Genomic DNA, 20,844 nt, shown 5'->3' on the forward strand with positions numbered 1-20,844 from the left:
GGAAAAGCACTTTCCAGGTAAGAAGCCTGAATGAAGCTGTGGCAAGAGGCTCAAACGGAGGTTTCATGAGAGCAGAGAGAACCACATTCAGGTCCCAGACGACGGGAGGAGGCTTGAGAGGCGGTTTGATGTTGAAGAGCCCTCTCATAAATCTTGAAACCAGAGGATGAGCCGTGAGGGGTTTTCCGAGAATAGGCTCGTGAAACGCAGTGATGGCACTGAGGTGGACTCTGATGGAGGTGGTTTTGAGGCCAGCGTTGGACAGCGAGAGCAAATATTCCAAGACAGTTTCCACCGCCAAAGAGGTGGGTTCTTGCTGATGCCGGAGACACCACGAGGAGAATCTGGTCCACTTCTGATGGTAACATTGGAGAGTGGCCGGTTTCCTGGAGGCGTCCAAAATGAGGCGGACCGGTTGAGATAGATTCTCCGGAGAGGTCAGCCCGAGAGAAACCAAGCTGTCAGGTGGAGGGAAGACAGGTTGGGATGTAGTAGAGACTGATTCTGCTGTGTAAGTAGAGTAGGAAACACAGGAAGAGGAATGGGCTCCCTGGAGCTGAGTTGAAGCAGAAGGGAGAACCAGTGTTGACGAGGCCACCGAGGGGCGATGAGGATCATGGTGGCATTGTCCTTGCGGAGTTTGGACAAGGTCCGCAACATCAAAGGAAGTGGAGGGAAGGCATAGAGGAACCGATCCCTCCAGTTGAGCAGGAATGCATCCGGGGCCAGACGGTGAGGAGAGAAGAGTCTGGAACAGAATTGGGGCAGCTGATGGTTGTGAGGTGCTGCAAAGAGGTCCACCTGCGGAGTGCCCCATCGAGCAAAGATGGAGAGTAGAATCGGAGGGTCCAACGTCCACTCGTGAGGTTGAAGGATGCGGCTGAGATTGTCGGCCAGAGAGTTCTGTTCGCCCTGGATATAGACCGCCCTGAGAAAGAGATTGCGGTCCGTGGCCCAGGTCCAGATGCGCAGAGCCTCCAGACAAAGGGGGCGAGATCCGGTGCCGCCTTGCTTGTTTATGTAGTACATGGCGACTTGATTGTCTGTGCATAGGAGGAGGACTTGAGGACAGAGAAGATGTTGGAAAGCCTTGAGGGCGTAGAACATGGCTCTGAGTTCCAGGAAATTGATGTGATGACGACGCTCCTGTGGGGTCCAAAGTCCCTGGGTGCGTAGATCTCCCAGGTGAGCTCCCCACGCGTAGGGGGACGCATCTGTGGTGATGATCATAGAGTGGGGGGGCAGATGGAAAAGAAGACCCCTGGAAAGATTTGAGGAGTTCAACCACCATTGGAGAGATTGCTGAAGAGATGATGTCACAGAGATGGGATGAGAAAGAAGATCCGTAGTCTGTGACCACTGGTTGGCGAGCGTCCACTGAGGTGTACGAAGGTGGAGACGAGCCAGAGGAAGGACATGCACTGTCGAGGCCATGTGACCCAGGAGGACCATCATCTGTCGAGCAGGAATGGAGGGATGCATGAGTACCTGACGGCAGAGATGGAGCAGGGTCTGCTTGCGATCGGAGGGGAGAAAAGCCCTCATTAGCGTGGTGTCCAGAACTGCTCCAATGAATTGAAGTCGCTGGGTGGGAAGCAGATGCGACTTGGGGTAGTTGATCTCGAACCCCAGGAGGTGGAGGAGAGAGATGGTGTGATGAGTAGCCTGTAGCACAAGTGGAGACGTAGGTGCTTTCACCAACCAATCGTCCAAATAGGGGAACACCTGGAGGTTGCGAGACCTGAGGAAGGCCGCTACCACTATAAGGCACTTGGTGAAGACCCTGGGTGAGGAGGCGAGGCCGAACGGTAGCACCTTGTACTGATAGTGGTGGTGCAGTACCTGGAAACGCAGGTAGCGGCGAGAATGTTGATTGATGGAGATGTGAGTGTAGGCCTCTTTGAGGTCCAGGGAACATAGCCAGTCGTGTTGAGAAAGAAGAGGGTAGAGCGTGGCAAGGGAGAGCATTCTGAACTTCTCCTTGACCAGACACTTGTTGAGGTCCCTGAGATCGAGAATGGGACGGAGGTCTCCCGTCTTTTTGGGTACCAGGAAGTAGCGGGAGTAGAATCCCTGCCCCCTTTGATCTGGAGGTACTTCTTCGATGGCATTGAGAAGGAGGAGGGATTGAACCTCCCTCAGGAGGAGGGGGGTTTGAGATGAGGTTGAAGCAGACTCTACGGGAAGGTTGTCCGGAGGCAGAGTCTGGAAGTTGAGAGAGTAGCCGTGGCGGATGATGTTGAGGACCCACTGGTCCGACGTGATGACTTCCCAACGGCTTGAGAAGATGGTGAGACGACCCCCGATAGGCTGTGGAAGAGGCAGCGAGGGTGGATGACTGGCTATGCCCTGGAGAGAAGAGTCAAAAGGGCTGAGATTGTTTAGCAGGCTGAGGAGGCTTGGAGGGTTGAGTGGCCTGAGACCGAGCCTGGGCATGGTGCTGCTGTTGACGGGGTCGCCGAGATTGTTGGGGAGGCGGATTGAGTGGCCTGGCTGAGAACCTCCGCTGGTAAGATGATTGAGGCCGATAGGGTCGAGCAGGCGGGGCCTTCTTTTTCGGCTTGATCAGGGTGTCCCACCTGGTCTCATGGGCAGAGAGTTTCTGAGTGGTGGAATCCAGTGACTCTCCAAAAAGCTCATCCCCGAGACAGGGGGCGTTGGCCAGGCGGTCCTGGTGGTTGATGTCCAGGTCGGAGACTCTGAGCCAGGCCAAGCGACGCATGGCTACAGCCATGGCAGAGGCCCGAGAGGTGAGCTCGAAGGAGTCGTATATCGAGCGGACCATATACTTGCGCATTTGGAGAAGGCCAGATATGTGCTGCTGGAATAGTGGGACCTTGCGCTCAGGTAGGTACTTCTGGAGGGCAGACAGCTGTTGGACCAAGTGTTTGAGATAAAAGGAAAAATGGAAGGAATAGTTGTTTGCCCTGTTGGCAAGCATGGCATTTTGGTAAAGTCTCTTGCCAAACTTGTCCATGGTCTTACCTTCTCTGCCAGGAGGGGTAGAGGCATAGACACTGGAGCCCTGAGTCTTTTTTAAGGTGGATTCCACCAGAAGGGACTCATGGGGCAATTGAGATTTGTCGAATCCTGGAATAGGGATGACACGGTAAAGGTTGTCCAGTTTACGGGGAGCTCCCGGTACCGTGAGGGGATTTTCCAAGTTTTTGTAGAATGTCTCCCGTAAGATGTCATGTACGGGAAGCTTGAGGAACTCTTTAGGAGGTTGCTCAAAGTCTAAGGCTTCTAAAAAGGCTTGGGACTTTTTGGAGTCAGATTCAAGGGGAAGTGACAGAGCAGCAGACATTTCCCTCAGAAATTTAGAAAAAGAGGATTGCTCAGGTTTAGAGGTGGCATCAGGTGCCGATGGTTCCTCATCAGATGAGGAGGGATCCTCCTCGGTACCGAGAGGAGTCTCCTCCCATAAATCAGGATCCCTGACCTCTGGTGCGTGTCGGGACACCGGGGTGGAGGGTGCGGTGTGGCGAGTCTTGGACAAAGATTTACCAGAGCGCACCGAAACGGTACCAGGGGAGGACGATCGGCGTCGTTCTCGGTCCCGAGAAGAGTGCCGTACCGCCTGGTGCCGAGTAGGATCCACTGTGGGTTGAGAATGAACCACAGGATCATCAGGAAGTTGTTGGGCCGAAAGGATCGGCATCGAGGTGTTTACCGGTACCGAAGGAGTGGACACCGGGGGCTCGGTGCGGGGCTCGGGCCGGTCTGGTACCGGAAGGAGCGGTGCCAGGATAGAGGGTAGCAGTTGTTCAAGCTGTTTCTTCAACTGCTCCTGAAGCTGAGTTTGTAGAATGGCCGAAATACGGTCATCTAGGGGTGGCATCGGAACCGCTTTCTTTTTCTTCGGTTCCTTGGATGCCGCTCCACGCCCCGGTGATGAGGAGGCCGATGACGAGGCACTCACCGTTATCGGGGCGGAGCGTTTACGGGACCGGTGCGATGCCGGTATGGACGGTGTCGACACCGTAGCTGGAGGGCGCTCGAGGGAAGAGGAAGGCTTCTTAGCCGGCTTACCTGGCGCCAGTGGCGCCGATGCGGGATCGGTCGGTGTCGAGCTTGACGGTGCCGATTTCTGCGGTACCGCCGTTGAAGGTGATGAATCCATCGCCGACTCGGAGCCGAAGAGCAGGGTTTGCTGGATTCTTCGGTTTTTAAGAGTACGTTTTTGTAAAGTGGCACAGCGGGTGCAGGAATCTGCCCGATGCTCCGGACCCAGGCACTGCAAACACCAATTGTGTGGGTCAGAAACGGAGATCGGGCGTGCACACCGCTGGCACTTCTTAAAACCGACCTGCGGGGGCATGAAGGGGAAGATAGCCTCCGCAAAATCGAAGTCCGAGGCCTGTATAATGGCAACAGGCCCCGCCGGGGCAAAAACGAAAGAAACAAGAAAAATCAAAGTTTTTTTTTTTTTTTTTGCAATTCAAAGAAAAAGGAAACCCGAAGGTAGAGGAAGAAAAATTTAGAACAAAAGCGCGAGCGGGAAGGCAAAAAGTGATTTCAACAGCCGTTGAAAAAATACACGCGTCTTCTTCGCTCCGCGGAAACGAAGAAACTGGGGACCACGCACTCCTCCGTCGGGCGGGAAGGCACTCGCGCACGCGCGGTGCGGCCAACTAGAAACTTCTAGTTAAAAGGTCCGTACCGAGGGCTCCGTCGGTGACGTCACCCATGTGTTAAGAATATGCTGCCTGCTTGTCCTGGGATAATCATGTTTTACACCGAACTAAAACTCCTGTGTGCTTGACCAATTTTAACTGCATTTGACCAACTACTGAAAACTGAGAGCAGTGAGATTAAAAAAAGTCAACAACAGAAAAGCATTAATACTTTAACTCTCTTTCCTAAGTGCTTTTTCCATCACATTATTCACAAATAAAAGGTAAAGAGGAAAAATGGGTTTGAGGAAGAGCAGTGGCGTACTAAAGGCGGGACGGGATGGGCAGTCTGCCCTGGGTGCACAATGGGTCCATAACCTCCCGCCCTACTCTGCTGCTTTCTTGAAACAGCAGCAGCAGCAATAAACTTTAAATTCAGTTATCACGAGACCTCCCCATGGCTGCTGGTCCACCCCCTCCGTCACTTACTTGTTCCAGAGCATTGGCAGACATGGGGAGATGCAGCAAGGTCCTGCAATGACTGCAGCTGCTGGCTCTGCTCTGGAACAAGTAAGTGACCTCGGAGGGGGTGGACTGGCAGTTGTGTGGAGTGCAGCAAAGTCCCAAGATAACTGCAGCTGCCATTGGGCTGCAGAAAAATTAAGTGACATCAGAGGGGGTGGACGGGCAGCCACAGTCATCGTGGTATCTTGCTGCACCTCCCCGCGGCTGCCGGTCCACCCCCTCCGACATCACTTACTTGTTCCGGAGCAGAGTTGGCAGCCGGGGAGAGGCAACAAGGTCCTGGGATGACTACATTTACTGCCGCTACTGCTGGTTCAAGAAGCGTACAGCAGCAGTGAGGAGGTGAGGGGGCAGATGCAGGAAGGATGTGGGGAAAAGAGAGAAAGAGGGGAGTAGATGCAGGAAAGAAGGAAGTTGGGAGAAGAGAGAGAAAGAGGGGAGCAGATGCAGGAAGGAAATGGGAAGGAGAGAACGAGGGGAGCAGACACTGGAAGGAAGTGGAGAGAGGGGGCACATGCTGAATGGAAGTGGACAGAGAGGGGGCAGATGATGAATGGAAGTGGACAGAAAGTAGAAGATGCAGTATGTAAAGGGTAGAGAAAGAGGCTACATGATGGAAGAAGGGGATAAATAAAAAGAGGGCACATGATGGGGGAAGAGGATCGAGTTAGTGAAATACTGGAGGGGGTGAGGGAAAAAAGTGGCAAGCTGTAGGTAGACAGTGAAAAGGGAATATAAGAACGTAAGCCGTACCTCTGCTGGGTCAGACCTGAGGTCCATCATGCCCAGCAGTCCGCTCACACGGCGGCCCATCAGGTCCAGGACCTGTATACTAGCCCTCTATCTATACCCTTCTATCCCCTTTTCCTTTAGAAAATTGTCCAATCCCTTCTTGAAATCCAATATCATCCGCTCACGTGGCGGCCCATCAGGTCCAGGACCTGTATACTAGCCCTCTATCTATAGCCTTCTATCCCCTTTTCCTTCAGAAAATTGTCCAATCCCTTCTTGAACTCCAATACTGTACCCTGTCCTATCACTCCCTCTGGAAGCGCGTTCCAGGTGTCTTGGGTGAAGAAGAACTTCCTAGCATTGGTTCTGACAGGGTAGTAAGAACTTAATCTAGACAGATGCGGAAAATAAATTGAGAAGGAAGATGAGGGAAGGAAAAGGAGAGGAGAGAGTGAAATGCCTGACCATGGTGATGTGGGAGAGGAAAGGAGAGGAGAGAGATGCCAGACTACTGGAGGAGGGAAGAGAAGAAGATGGATGCCAGACCAATGGGGGTGAAGGGAGAGATGGAGGGGGGAGGCATACAGTTTCTGGAAGGGACATAGAAGGAGAGAAGATGCCATATAGAAGGGGCAGATAGAGGGCAGGCAGTGGATGGAAGGAAGAGAGTGACAAGAAGATGAGGAAAGTTGAAACCAGAGAAGACAAATGTAGAAAAAAAATGTATATTTTATAAATAGAAAATGGAAATAAGATGATCCTTTTATTGGACTAATTGTAATACATTTTTTACTAATTCAGAGACCAAAACCTCCTTCCTCAGGTCAGGACAAGGATAATGTAACAGCAGTATACTTTACTGACCTGAGAAAAGAGGTACTGGCCTCTGAAAGCTAATTGAAAAATGTATTAGTCCAATAAAATGGTATTATCTTATTTTCCATTTTTATTTTATTTCCCCTCCCTCCCTTTTATGAAGCTGCATTAGGCTTTTTTATCATAGGAATTGTTTGAGCGCCAGAGCTTTTACCGCCATGGCCTGCAAATTTAAAAAAAAACCTTAACCCAGCTTCTTAAAAGGGGGTAGTTATTTGTTAATTTGTAAAGTGATGATCTAAGAGAGAGAGGAAGAGATAATGGTTACTGCAGATGGGCAGACTAGATGGGCTATTTGGCCTTTATCTGGCATCATGTTTCTATTGCTCTGTTTTTTCAAATTTACATTACAATTCGCTTATATACCACAGGACCATGAAGTTCTTTGCGGTTTACAAAAAGAGATTTAAACAATTAGATGAATTAACTTAATTGTCTAAGTATTTGGTAAACAGATAAGTTTTCAGATGCCTCCTAAAATCCATGTAAGTGCTGGAAGTCATGATTAAGAGATTTAAATATTTGTCCCAGGATGCTGCCTGGTAAGATCAAGTTTCAAGTTTATTTAAAATTTCTTATACCGCCCAATCAGCCTTCTAGGCAGTGTACAAATTTGTAAAAACAGAAAACAAACTTTAACTAAAATACAAGTTTAAGGTGACAATACGTCCCCAAACTGTAACTATAAAAACTTATTAAAAACTATTAAAAACAAAGACAAACAAGAACAAAAGGTAAAAGGCAAGAACTACATTAGGCAAAGTAAAAGAGAACAATTAGGGAAAAAAACAATAGGGAGGGCAGCTGTTAAACTCAATTATATTTTCGCTCAATTGCCCTTAAAAGGACAGTTAGGTCTCAAAGGCATTAAGGAAGAGAAATGTCTTTAGCTTCATCTTAAAGTTATTAAGATTTGATTCTTCGTGTAAATAATTTGGAATACTAGTCCAAAGAGAGGGGGCAGTGACAGAGAAGATAGTAGACCTCATTGTATATATAAACTTCAGTGACGATAATAGAGAAAAGGTTATTAGCTGTTGATCTTAAGGACCTAGAAGGAATATAAGGGGTAAGAAGTTCAATGTAGGGAAATGTAAAGTCTTGCACGTAGGAAACAGAAACCCGAGATACAGCTACACGATGGGAGGGCTGTCATTGAGTGACAGTACCCAAGAAAGGGACTTGGGGGTAATAGTAGACAAGACAATGAAGCCGTCGGCGCAGTGCGCAGCGGCCGTTAAGAAAGCGAATAGAATGCTAGGTATAATCAAGAAGGGTATTACAACCAGAACGAAAGAGGTTATTCTGCCGCTGTATCGGGCGATGGTGCGCCCACATCTGGAGTACTGCGTCCAATATTGGTCGCTGTACCTAAAGAAGGATATGGCGATACTCGAGAGGGTTCAGAAAAGAGCGACACGTTTGATAAAAGGTATGGAAAAGCTTTCAGACGCCGAAAGATTGGAGAAACTGGGGCTCTTTTCCCCGGAGAAGCGGAGACTTAGAGGGACATGATAGAGACTTACAAGATTTTGAAGGGCATAGAGAAAGTGGAGGGGGACAGATTCTTCAGACTTTCGAAAACTACAAGAACGAGAGGGCATTCGGAAAAATTAAGAGGAGACAGATTCAGAACCAATGCTAGGAAGTTCTTCTTCACCCAACGGGTGGTGGACACCTGGAATGCGCTTCCACAGGGCGTGATAGAACAAGGTACGGTATTGGAGTTCAAGAAGGGTTTGGACAATTTTCTGAAGGAAAAGGGGAAAGAAGGGTATAGATAGAGAGTTACTATACAGGTCCTGGACCTGGTGGGTCCCCACGTGAGCGGACTGCTGGGCATGATGGACCTCTGGTCTGATCCAGCAGAGGCACTTCTTATGTTCTTATTTATAAATTCAGGTTGATTGTTTTGTCTAGTCTTAAATGTTAACAGAAGAATTTTATAAGTGATTCTGTGTTCCACTGGCAAACAGTGAACATCTTGCAACAAGGGGGTGACATGGTTGGATTTCTTTGCATTGAATATATAATTTTTACGGCGGTGTTTTGTATTTTCTGAAGTCTTCGTATTTCTTTTTTGGTTATACCTTTATAAAGGGCATTACAATAGTCAATGCACGAGATCACGAGAGTGAATCAAAATATTCAAGGATGCGGCATCTAATAGTTTCGATAATGATCTGATCATACGGAGCCAATAAAAGCAACGTTGGATCACTGTACTGTTATGAAGATGATAACTAAATATGTTAGCAAAATTTACTCCAAGTAGTTTAAGTGAAGGTTTTAATAGATTGAGATTTGAATGTAAGAGGGGTCTGCAATGAAAGTCCTTCCTTGTTGGGAAAAATCATTACAAGACAATGATGGTACTTTTAAAATTTACATCCTTTTACAGATGGAAAAATAAAAGTAGAGGGTGAACATCTAGTATGTTTACTAGTGGTGAGTGAAAATGAATTCATGAGGTAATTGGGAGTGAGTCCAAACAGGATTTTATAACAAAATTATCCAAACTTAAACTTAATCCGAGCCTCCACTGGCAACCAGTGTAGTTCGTGGAAGAAGGCAGTAATGTGGTCAAACTTCTTCAGCCCGAAAATCAGCCTGACCGCTGCATTTTTGAATAATACACAATCTCTGCAGATTTTCTGTATTCCTGCCAAGTAAACAATATTACAATAATCTGATTGACTTAATACTAGAGATTAAACCAAAAGTCTAAATTAAATAGCATCAAAATATGCTCCGATTGATCGGAGCTTCCATAATGTATGGAATCCTTTCCTTACTAGGGCATCTACCTGATTCCTCATAGTCAGATTTTGGTCTAGGATTACGCCTAAGATCTTTATGACGGGGTCAATTGGATAGATTTTTCTAGATAGATGGATAGATTGGATAGATGTTTCTGAAAAAGTTTGACGTGGGAAGGCAAGGAAAAATTTAGATCATTTCCGTGGGCTGCAATTCCTAGATATTATTGTTGATAGGTTAAAACCCTCTATTCCATTTGCAGGAATAGCTAAGCAAGCAAGTAGAATGTTAGGGATTATTAGGAAAGAAATGGAGAGCAAAAATCAAAATGTTATAATGCCTTTATATAGCTCAGTGGTGCAACTGCACCTTGAATAATATCTTTGTATTGCTCCATGGAGTGGCTGCACCTTGAATATTGAGTGCAATTTTGGTCATCCTATCTCCAAAAAGATATAGCAGAATTAGAAAAGGTACAGGAAAGGGCAACAAAAACGATAAAGGGGAAAGAACAACTTCCTTATGAGGAAGGCTAAAGAGGCTAGGTCTCTTCAGCTTGGAGAAGAGATGGCTTGAGGGGATATGATAGACGTCCATAAAATATGGAGTGGAGTGCAAATGGTAAAAATGGACAGGAAGGGGGAATGGGGTTTGATATACCACCTTTCTGGGTTTACAATCAAAGCAGTCTTATATATCATATACAGGTAGTTTACTTATTTTGTATCTGGGACAATGGAGGGAAAAGTGACTTGACTGATAGCTCTTTCCACTTTCTGAAGGATTCTCTTTTAGTGCCAATAGCTTTCTTCACCTCACTCATACCTTTTTTAATACATGGAATATATCTAGTCTGGGTTTCCAGGATGGTAGTTTTGAATAGCATCCATGCCTGATGTAAATTTTTGAACTTTGCAGCTGTTAAGTTTCTTTACCATTCCCCACATAAGAACATAAGAATTACCGCTGCTGGGTCAGACCAGTGGTCCATCATACCCAACAGTCCGCTCACGCGGCGGCCCTCTGGTCAAAGACCAATGCCTTGAGACTAGCCCTATCAGCGTACGTCCTTGTTCAGCAGGAACTTGTCTAACTTTGTCTTGAATCCCTGGAGGGTGTTTTCCCCTATGACAGACTCAGGAAGAGCATTCCAGTTTTCTACCACTCTCTGGTCATCATAGTCTCCTTTTTTAAAGTTAAATGCTACTGTATTAGATTTCTTGTGTGAACTTATTCCAGGGGTTATATCAAATCTGAACATGTTATGATCATTGTTATCAAGTGGCCCCAGCACCATTACTTCCCACACCAACTCTTGAACATAACATAAGAAGTGCCATCTCCGGAACAGACCCTAGGTCCATCAAGTCCAGCGATCCGCACACGCGGAGGCCCCACCAGGTGTACCCTGGCATAGTTTTAGTCCCCATATCACTCTAAGCTTCTCATAAGGAGAAGTGCATCTAGCTTACCCTTAAATCCTAGATCGGTGGATTCCACAACTACCTCCTCTGGTATAGCAATAGAGGAAAATCCTTGTCAGGGTAAAAAAAAACCTAGCTGACCAATGTTGAAGACAGTAATTGAGAAACAGTGAGAAAACAGACAGAAGGATCCTTTTACTAAGACACACTAGTAAATAGGCTTGACTCGCCCTAATGTGGGACTCTCTCATGTCCTACGCTCCTTTCAGCTTTTCCTATTTGTTACATTTTTGATCGTATGTTAATGCTAGCATTAGCATATGGACATCTAAAAATATTAACAAGAAAGCACTAAGGGTCAGATTCTATAAATGGTGCCCCGGTTAGGCATCGCTATGCATCCTAATTGCGGATGTCTAGTGTTGCATAACTAAAACCCGCATTCGACCCAAATTAAACATAGAAACAAGAAGGCAAATAAAGGCCAAATGGCCCTTCTGGTCTGTCCATCTGCAGCATCCACTATCTTCTCCTCTCCCTAAGAGATCCCAAATGCCTGTTCCACACTTGTCTGCACCACCTCTATCTATTTCACGCGTCTACCACCCTTTCTGTAAAAAAAAAAAAAAAATTTACTTCCACTAAGAACTAGGTTTAGAATTGTTTCGCCTCTTGTCAGTAGCCGAACCAGCTGATCCATAAAGCAGTCCTCGATATCATCAAGGAATCTTATCTCCCTAGCATCTCCTGATCTTACATTTACCCAGTCAATTTCAGGGTGGTTGAAATCGCCCATTATTATTGTTACCCAGTTTGTTAGCCTCCCTAATTTCTTCAGCATCTGTCCATTCATCCTGGACAGATGGACGGTAGTACATTCCTATTGATATCCTTTTCCCCTTTACACATGGGATTTCTACCAATGGGGATTCCAAGATGTGGAACTTTCAGTCTATTTGATTCAAGGCCCTCTATATAACGCTATGCCTCCTCCAATTCGATCCACCCTATCACTGCAATATAGTTTGTATCCTGCTATGACAGTGCCCCATTGATTATCTTCCTTCCAACAGGCCTAATAGATGCCTATTATATCTATTCATTTAGTGCAATATATTCTAACTCTCCCATCTTGTTTCTTAGGCTTCTGGTATTTGCATAGACATTTCAAACAGTGTTTGTCATATCTATTTACAATTTGCTCAGCAGTTGGCATAGATCATTTGAAAATCTTTAAAATTAGACTGCTCTGTATTTAAGGAAACTTTGTCTACTGTGGCCTGTATTGCAACCTCGCTGTCAGAACACTCCGTCTTCCCTTTTATAGGGATATCTTTTAAAGATATCTTGTTCCAAACCATGCTCTTTGAGCGAATGTCAGCCTTCCCCCAGTTTCTAGTTTAAAAACTGCTCTATTTTTAAATGTTGATGCTAGCAGCCTGGTTCCACCCTGATTAAGGTAGAGTGCGTCTTTGTGGAATAGGCTCCCCCCTTCCCCAGTATGCCATCCAGTGGCAGGTGGAAGTTGGGGAGGGTGGGCGGAAGTTAAGCACTAAAGAAAGACTTTCCTCAACTGCTATCTGCGCCCTAATCTGATCTTATCTTATGCTCTGAAATGCTAATCTAGACTAAAACACTTTTTACATCAAAACCCTAACAGAGAATCTAAAGGTGCTACGCTATTACCTAAACTGACTTTGTTGTAAAAGCAGAGTACTGAACTAAAAAAGAAAGGAGAAGGACAATGAAATAAGCTACTGAAGCCCAAGTTTTACCTTTTCCTGAGTTTGAATGCTAGCAGGTAAGAAATTCCAATGGAGGGTTTCTTCCCCTTAGCAGATCCACACGCGGCACCTCTCTTCAGAACAAGGAGGAAAGTCCAGAGTCTGCTACTGAGACAGACATGGGGGAACCCAGTGCTTGTCCTCGGATCGGTATCATAGAATATTGCTACTATTTGGATTTTTGACAGGTACTTGTGACCTGGATTGGTCACTGTGGGTCTGACCCAGTATGACTATTCTTATGTTACAGTTAATCCTTATTTTATATGATTTTAAGAAGCATGTAGACACAACATTGAAGGCGTCGGCGCAGTGCGCCACAGCCTCAAAGAAAGCAAACAAAATGTTGGGCATCGTTAAGAAGGGTATCACGACCAGAACGAAGGAAGTCATCCCGCATCTGGAGTACTGTGTCCAGTACTGGTCACCGTACCTCAAGAAGGACAGGGCAGTACTTGAGGGAGTCCAGAGAAGAGCAACTAAGCTGATAAAGGTCATGGAAAACCTCTCATATACTGACAGGCTGAAAGAGCTGGGGCTGTTCTCCCTGGAGAGGCGGAGACTTAGAGGAGACATGATAGAAACCTTCAAGATCCAGAAGGGTATAGAAAGGGTAGACAGGGACAGATTTTTCAGATTATGGGGAACCACAAGTACAAGGGGGCACTCGGAGAAATTGAAAGGGGACAGGCTTAGAACAAACGCTAGGAAGTTCTTTTTCACCCAGAGGGTGATGGATACATGGAACGCGCTTCCGGAAGCTGTGGTAAGCAGGAGCACGTTACAGGGCTTCAAAGAAGGTTTGGATAGGTTCCTAGAGGATAAAGGGATTGAGGGGTACAGACAGGAGTAGAGGTAGGTTATAGGGACAGGAGTGAGAGGCAAGTTATAGGCATAGTCAGGGACCACTGATCAGACAATAGACCTGATGGGCCGCCGCGGGAGCGGACCGCTGGGCGAGATGGACCTCTGGTCTGCCTCAGCGGAGGCAACTCTTATGTTCTTATACGTTACAGTTAATCCTTATTTTATATGATTTTAAGAAGCATGTTGATCATGTTTTCAAATGTATGTATGTTTATTGTAACCTACTTAGATTTTATGAATAATGTGGGATAGAAATTTGATAAATAAAAAATAAATATCCCTAAAACCAGAGATCTTTTCAGACCAATTTGGACAATTTTTGCAGAACTAACAACTGTTTTTACATGATCTTACTATTCCTATAGTTCAATCTTTTCAAATTCACTTCTCTCTTGATCTCATTCAAAATCCACAGAAACTCAGTTTTGCTATATCACCAATAGCCGCAAACACAGGATTTTATTTCCATACCAAAAAATTAAAGGAGAAGTGGCCAACATTAACAGACAGACAGCTCCTGGAATTTCCAAATAAATTCAATTACCCTTGTAAAGTCCAATTAAAGCATATGGAAAAGCAATTTTCAGCAGCTTAGACTGTAAACATTTTTCTGCAGTGGAGAAACCATTTATGACCATTTAAATTTAGACTGCCCAAATATTTCACGTCTCAGTTATGGTGTCTTCGTGAGCTTGGGTTTAAAATGAGCTTTGATCAGTTTATTCTTTTAAGTCAGGTGTTTTGTCACAGCAGAAACAAAAGGGGTTTTCTAATAGCTAAGGATATTCGGCGGCTTTTGTCTTCTCAGCATCAGCAGTAACGTCAGAGGATTGTATCTAAGGAGATAAATATGCAGGACCTAAGGTCACAGCAGCTGAATACACCGAGCAAAGAAACACAGACAATGAATTGCAAATGACACAGAAAACAAAACTTTAAAAAACTCTCACCAAGGAAAAGGACAAAAGAACTCTGCAGATTCTGAATGGGCTCTCTGTACACAGAAATCTCACTGAACTGTGTGTGGTAACAACCAAGGAGGCAGCCAAAACAGCTGAGGAAGAAAACACAAGATGAAACTGGAAAGGTGTGACCCGAGAATAAGCTCTTGCTATTTCAGGCCCTTCCACTTCTTGCAACTAAAGGATGAACAGACAGCCAAAATGGGAATCTCTTAGTAAATCTGCTCTAAGTGCGGTAAAACTCCATGATCTCTCTGCTTCTCTCTCACCTTGTCCTCTCATATTACAGACTCATAAGAACATAAGAAGCGCCATCTCCGGATCAGACCATCAAGTCCGGTGATCCGCACACGCGGATTTTATTTTATATCTTAAACCATATCTTTATATGCCTCTCTCAAGGAGATATGCATCTAGTTTGCTTTTGAAGCCTAGGACTGTCGATTCCGCAATAATCTCCCCTGGGAGAGTATTCCAGATGTCAACCACTCTCTGTGTGAAGCAGAACTTCCTGATATTAGTCCTGAACTTGCCCCCCCTTAGCTTCATTTCATGCCCTCTTGTCCGTGTCAAATTGGACAATGTAAATAATCTTCTCTGCTCTATTTTGTCGATTCCTTTCAGTATTTTGAAGGTCTCGATCATATCCCCACGCAGTCTCCTTTTCTCAAGGGAGAACAATCCATTAACCATACCACTTGAGTCCACTGTAGGGTCTCTTCCCTTTGGATCTGATCTGGATTCCTTTTATGGCATTTGGAAACATTTAATTCTGCTTTTATTTCCATTTTGTACAAAGTTCTTTCTTCAGTGAAGGTCCCTATTTTTCCCTTAGACTCTCTCCATCATTTAGAAACATAGAAATAGACGGCAGATAAGGGCCACGGCCCATCAAGTCTGCCCACTCTAATGACCCTCCCTATCTATCTTTGCGGATAGATCCCACATGTCTATCCCATCTGGCCTTAAAATCTGGCACGCTGCTGGCCTCAATAACCTGAAGTGGAAGACTATTCCAGCGATGGCAGATAAAAGCCAAATGGCCCATCTAGTCTGCCCATCCGCAGTAACTATTTGACACCACCCGCTACACTCTACCCACACACAACTTTAAATTACCCTCAGCGAACGACCTAGCCCTGCACTTTGACTCAAAAATTAAAAAACTAAGAAACAACTGCCCAACAGAAGAACCTAATGTACACCATATAGCTAACACACAAGGAAATGAAACCCCTGCAGACATGTTCTGGGATTCATTTCAAGACATAGATTGGAATAACTATACCAAATTATACAACAAATACTCCAAATCATACTGCTTCCTGGACTCATGTCCCCCGGAAATCATGAAAGCGGCACCACTTGAATTTAAACTATCTCTACTGCACTACTTAGCCCATAACCTGAAAAACGGAAAATTCCTCACCAACAAAGGCCACATAATAATAACCCCTATCCTAAAAAAATAGCAAAGAATCGTCAGCCCTAGTTTCCAACTACAGACCAATTGCTTCCATACCACTCTTTGTAAAGATCATGGAGGGGCTGGTACACTCCCAATTAATGGAATATCTAGACCAGTTCTCACTCCTTCATGAGACTCAATCCGGCTTTAGACCACTTTTCAGCACAGAAACGGTAATTGCGGCCATCTTAGATTACTTGCACCTATTTTTAAGCAAAGGCCTCAGTGCCCTGATCATGCAATTCGACATGAGCTCTGCCTTTGACCTTGTAGACCATGCGAATTTGCTACAGTGTCTAGATGCTATTGGCATCAGAGGCGAAGTGCTAAACTGGTTTCATGGTTTCCTTTCGTCCCGAACCTATCAGGTTCGCTTCAACAATGATCTCTCCAGCACCTGGAGCAACCCATCCGGCGTTCCGCAAGGGTCCCCACTATCCCCTCTGCTTTTCAATATCTACATGACCTCACTGAGCGTTCAATTAACCCAGCTGGGGATAAAATTATTCAGTTACGTTGATGACTTCACAATTATTATCCCATTTGCCAACTCCATCTCGGAAACAATTCCAAAAGCATCAGAAGCCATAAACTTGATGGAACATTGGATGACAGACTTCAAACTCAAGCTCAATACTGAGAAGACAAAATTCTTTGTCGCTTCACCACACCCTCTTGACACCAAAACCCCACTAGACATCAACAAACATAACTACCCCATACAGCCCACCATTAAAATACTGGGTGTAACTCTGGACCAGTGCCTCACCATAAAAGATCAGGTGGACTCCCTAATCAAAAAGAGTTTCTTCACCCTCTGGAAACTTAAATCCATTAAAGCATACTTTGTTAACTCTGCCTTCAGAATCTTGGTTCAATCCCTCGTATTAAGTCAACTCGACTACTGTAACATCGCCTACTTAGCAATCCCCCAAAAGAATATGCAACGATTACAACTAATGCAAAACACTGCGGTCAGACTAATCTTCGGTCTAAAGAAGTTCGATCACGTGACGCCATACTTCAAACAGCTACACTGGCTGCCGATGGAAGCTCGTGTAAAGTTTAAATTCGCCTGCCTCTGTTTTAAAGTTTTCTACGGTCTAACCCCTAAATACATCACTGACCTATTCTCCTTCTCAGCCAACAAACACAAGAGAAGCTCCCACTCGCACTTCGTTTCTCCCCCGGTTAGAGGATGCAAACTAAAAAAACACCATGAGCATCTTCTCTCACATCAGGCTGCCCTATGGGGTAAAGACCTAGAACAACTCCTATTGCCCACCACTTATGAGGTATTCAGGAAACGCCTCAAAACTCACCTATTCCTGAAATACCTAGACAGCTGACCCACTTCCCTCTTTCCCCCCATTGTTCCCACATCCCTTAAGTTAACTCAACTTGTACGTAAACTCAACTTGTACCCCACTAATCTTCTGTAAACCACATAGAACTTAACGGTATTGCGGTATATAAACTGTTATTATTATTATTAACCATTATCTTTTTCTCTCTCAGAGATCCCACGTGCCTATCTCAGGCCCTTTTGAATTCAGTCTCTGTCTCCACCACCTCTTCTGGGAGACTGCTGCACGCATCTACCACCCTTTCTGTAAAAAAGTATTTCCTTAGATTACTCCGGTGCCTATCACCTCTTAACATCATCTTACACCCTCTCATTGCATTGCTTCCTTTCAAATGAAAGAGACTCGACTCATGCGCATTAACATTACGTAGGTATTTAAACGTCTCTACTTGTTATAAATGTAATGCCAGATCAGTCCGCAATAAGACCCAAATAATAAAAGACCTTCTCAGTGACTCCGATCCGGGTTTCGTGTGCATCACAGAATCATGGATCGAAAAAGATGATTCTTTCACACAAAACGAACTCTGCCCCCTGGCTATTATGGCCTCTTCTCACCCAGAATCAACCGGAAAGGAGGAGACCTAGCTCTGCTTTACAAATCATTCTTCAATGTTGAGCTCCTTGAAAAGGGCAGCCATACCTCTTTAGAATTCATGTTAGCTTCAGTTAATGACGAACTCCATCCCTACCCACTAGGCATCTTGTTACTTTACCGCCCTCCTATCCCCTGGAATAAATCCTCAGAACTTGTTCTCGAGACTATAACAAGAGCCTTCCTAAAATTCCAGAGACTACTGATCATTGGAGATATTAACCTCCACCTAGACGATAACACCAGCAAGGACACAACTAAATTCAAAGACTTCCTCACCTCCCTAGGCTTCACCACTCCTTCACTCACCCCTACCCATGATAAAGGACATACACTAGACATCATCAGCTTCCTCGATCTGACTGAGCACAAAACTTCTGCCTAAGAGGCCCTTTGGGAACATGTCCCATGGTCTGACCACTTTCTAGGCTCTTTCTGCCTCCCCATCTTCATGTCTCATCTAGGCACTCCACCCCGGCCCATAAACTCTTATCACCTACCGCAAAAAAATTACGAGTGAACTGTTCTGAATCAGCAGTGCATGTGGAGGATCGTTTAATCAGGGTAAATATTACTGCCAAACGAACTTACTGCACTTCTTTGAAGGGATAAACAGCTAGATGGACAAAGGGGAACCCATAGACATCATTTATCTCGACTTCCAAAAAGCCTTTGACAAGGTACCCCATGAGCGGCTGCTTAGGAAGCTGTGGAACCACGGGGTGGAAGGGGACGTACACAGATGGGTTAAACACTGGTTGGCAGGCAGAAAGCAAAGGGTTGGAGTAAAGGGCCAATACTCAGACTGGAGGAGGGTCACGAGCGGTGTTCCGCAGGGGTCAGTACTCGGACCGCTGCTGTTCAATGTATTTATTAATGACCTAGAAACAGGGACAAAGTGTGAAGTTATAAAATTTGCGGATGACACTAAACTCTGTAGCAGGGTTAGAACTGCGGAGAAATGTGAAGACCTACAAAGGGACCTGAACAAACTGGAGGAATGGGCGAATAAATGGCAGATGAACTTCAATGTAGAGTAATGCAAGGTCATGCATATAGGGAAAAAGAACCCGATGTTCAGCTACAAAATGGGGGGATTAGTACTAGAGGCAAGTAACCTTGAAAAGGACTTGGGTGTGCTGGAGGATACAACAATGAAGTCAACGGCACAATGCACAGCAGCCGTAAAGAAAGCAAACAGAATGTTGGGTATTATTAAAAAGGGTATTACAACCAGAACGAAGGAAGTCATCATGCCACTGTATCGTGCGATGGTGCGCCCGCATCTGGAGTACTGTGTCCAATATTGGACACTGTACCTAAAGAAGGACATGGAGATACTTGAGAGGGTTCAGAGAAGAGCAACGAAAATGATAAAAGGTATGGAAAACCTTCCATACACAGACAGGTTAGAAAGGCTGGGGCTTTTCTCCCTGGAATAGCGGAGACTCAGAGGAGACATGATAGAGACTTTCAAGATCATGAAAGGCATAGAGAAGGTAGAGAGGGACAGGTTCTTCAGCCTATTGGGAACCACAAGAACAAGGGGGCACTCGGAGAAATTGAAAGGGGACAGGTTTAGAACCAATGCTAGGAAATTCTTTTTCACTCAGAGGGTGGTGGGCACCTGGAATGCGCTTCCGGAGGTTGTGATAGGACAGAGTACACTACAGGGTTTTAAAGAAGGATTGGATAAATTCTTGAAGGATGCGGGAAATGAGGGATACAGATAGAGGTAGAGATAGGATTATGAAAGGGTATAAGAAGCATAAAAGGGGAATAAAGGGTTTTAGACAAGGATCACCTTACAGGTCACAGACCTGATGGGCTGCCGCGGGAGCGGACTGCTGGGCGCGATGGACCTCAGGTCTGACCCAGCAGAGGCATTGCTTACGTTCTTATCATCTGAACAAACTAAATATTAACACCATCTCACTTACCCATAGCTTGCTTCCCCATTGCACACTGGTATGTGTTTCTTGGGGATTGGTTATGATGGGGATATGGAATGAGTCCAGCACAGACACCCAGAAGTGTGAAAGGTTCAATTTCCAAATGTGTGGTATCTCTACAAGAAACAAACAGACATAAGAATGTGGAGGCAAAAGAATTTGAAATATTAACAGACATTGGAAACAGTTCAGAAATGCTTCAGAGGAACACTAATAGTCTGCAACCCTCTTCGAACAACACTAAAATCCTAAAATAATAATAATCATTCATTTCTAATAATGATTCTAGCAGTAGTATGCAGCATTATCATCCACATGAAATTCAAAAGTGCCTTAAAGATAAAACCATTCTAAAGGCAAACAAGCTCCTCCTGGAAAATTAACTTTCCATTCTTTATGGTTGGCTATTATTACTTGGAGAATGGGATGGCTGAAGATTAAGATCCCTAGGATTGACAGTCAATGCCCAAATTCTCAGACTGAGCAAGCAAGGACTAAATCTTTAGAAAATAATCTAGTTTCTGTTGGACAAAATGTGTCTGGATTGCAGCCCATTTGTGAAAGAACATTTCTCTTCAATATACATCACTTTCTTGCTATTGGCTAGGGGTAGGTTCCTAGAAAACCCCCTTAATCCTGAAAACGCGAATATAGAGTGATGCTTCTGGGTGCAGAAACCCAAGGGAGGTGTATGTGATAAGAGGGGAGAAGCGGATGTGCACAGACCAATTCAGAGACCTTGGGGTGATGATGTCTGAGAATATCAAAATGACAAAACAAGGCAGTGAGCAGAGCTAGACTGTATAGTGATGAGCGTAATCAGCAAAGGAGAGGAAGTCATAATACCCCTGTACAGGACTCTGTTGAGACCTCACTTGGAGTGCTGTGTTCAGTTTTGGATCTCATATCTCAGTAAG

General features: G+C 45.2%; 1 protein-coding gene across 2 annotated transcripts in view; it reads right to left on the reverse strand.

Annotated features, from left to right (window-relative positions):
* The window catches only part of POLR3B (RNA polymerase III subunit B), a 184,536-nt gene that overhangs the window by 31,944 nt on the left and 131,748 nt on the right, over window positions 1-20,844 (reverse strand). For both annotated transcript variants that reach the window (XM_033952054.1, XM_033952053.1), the window contains one exon: window positions 19,916-20,043. In XM_033952054.1, the coding sequence (XP_033807945.1) occupies window positions 19,916-20,043 (128 nt within the window). The remainder of the gene's footprint in view (window positions 1-19,915; window positions 20,044-20,844) is intronic.

The sequence above is a fragment of the Geotrypetes seraphini genome, chromosome 7 (assembly GCF_902459505.1).
Source record: "Geotrypetes seraphini chromosome 7, aGeoSer1.1, whole genome shotgun sequence".
NCBI classification, from domain to species: Eukaryota; Metazoa; Chordata; class Amphibia; order Gymnophiona; family Dermophiidae; genus Geotrypetes; species Geotrypetes seraphini.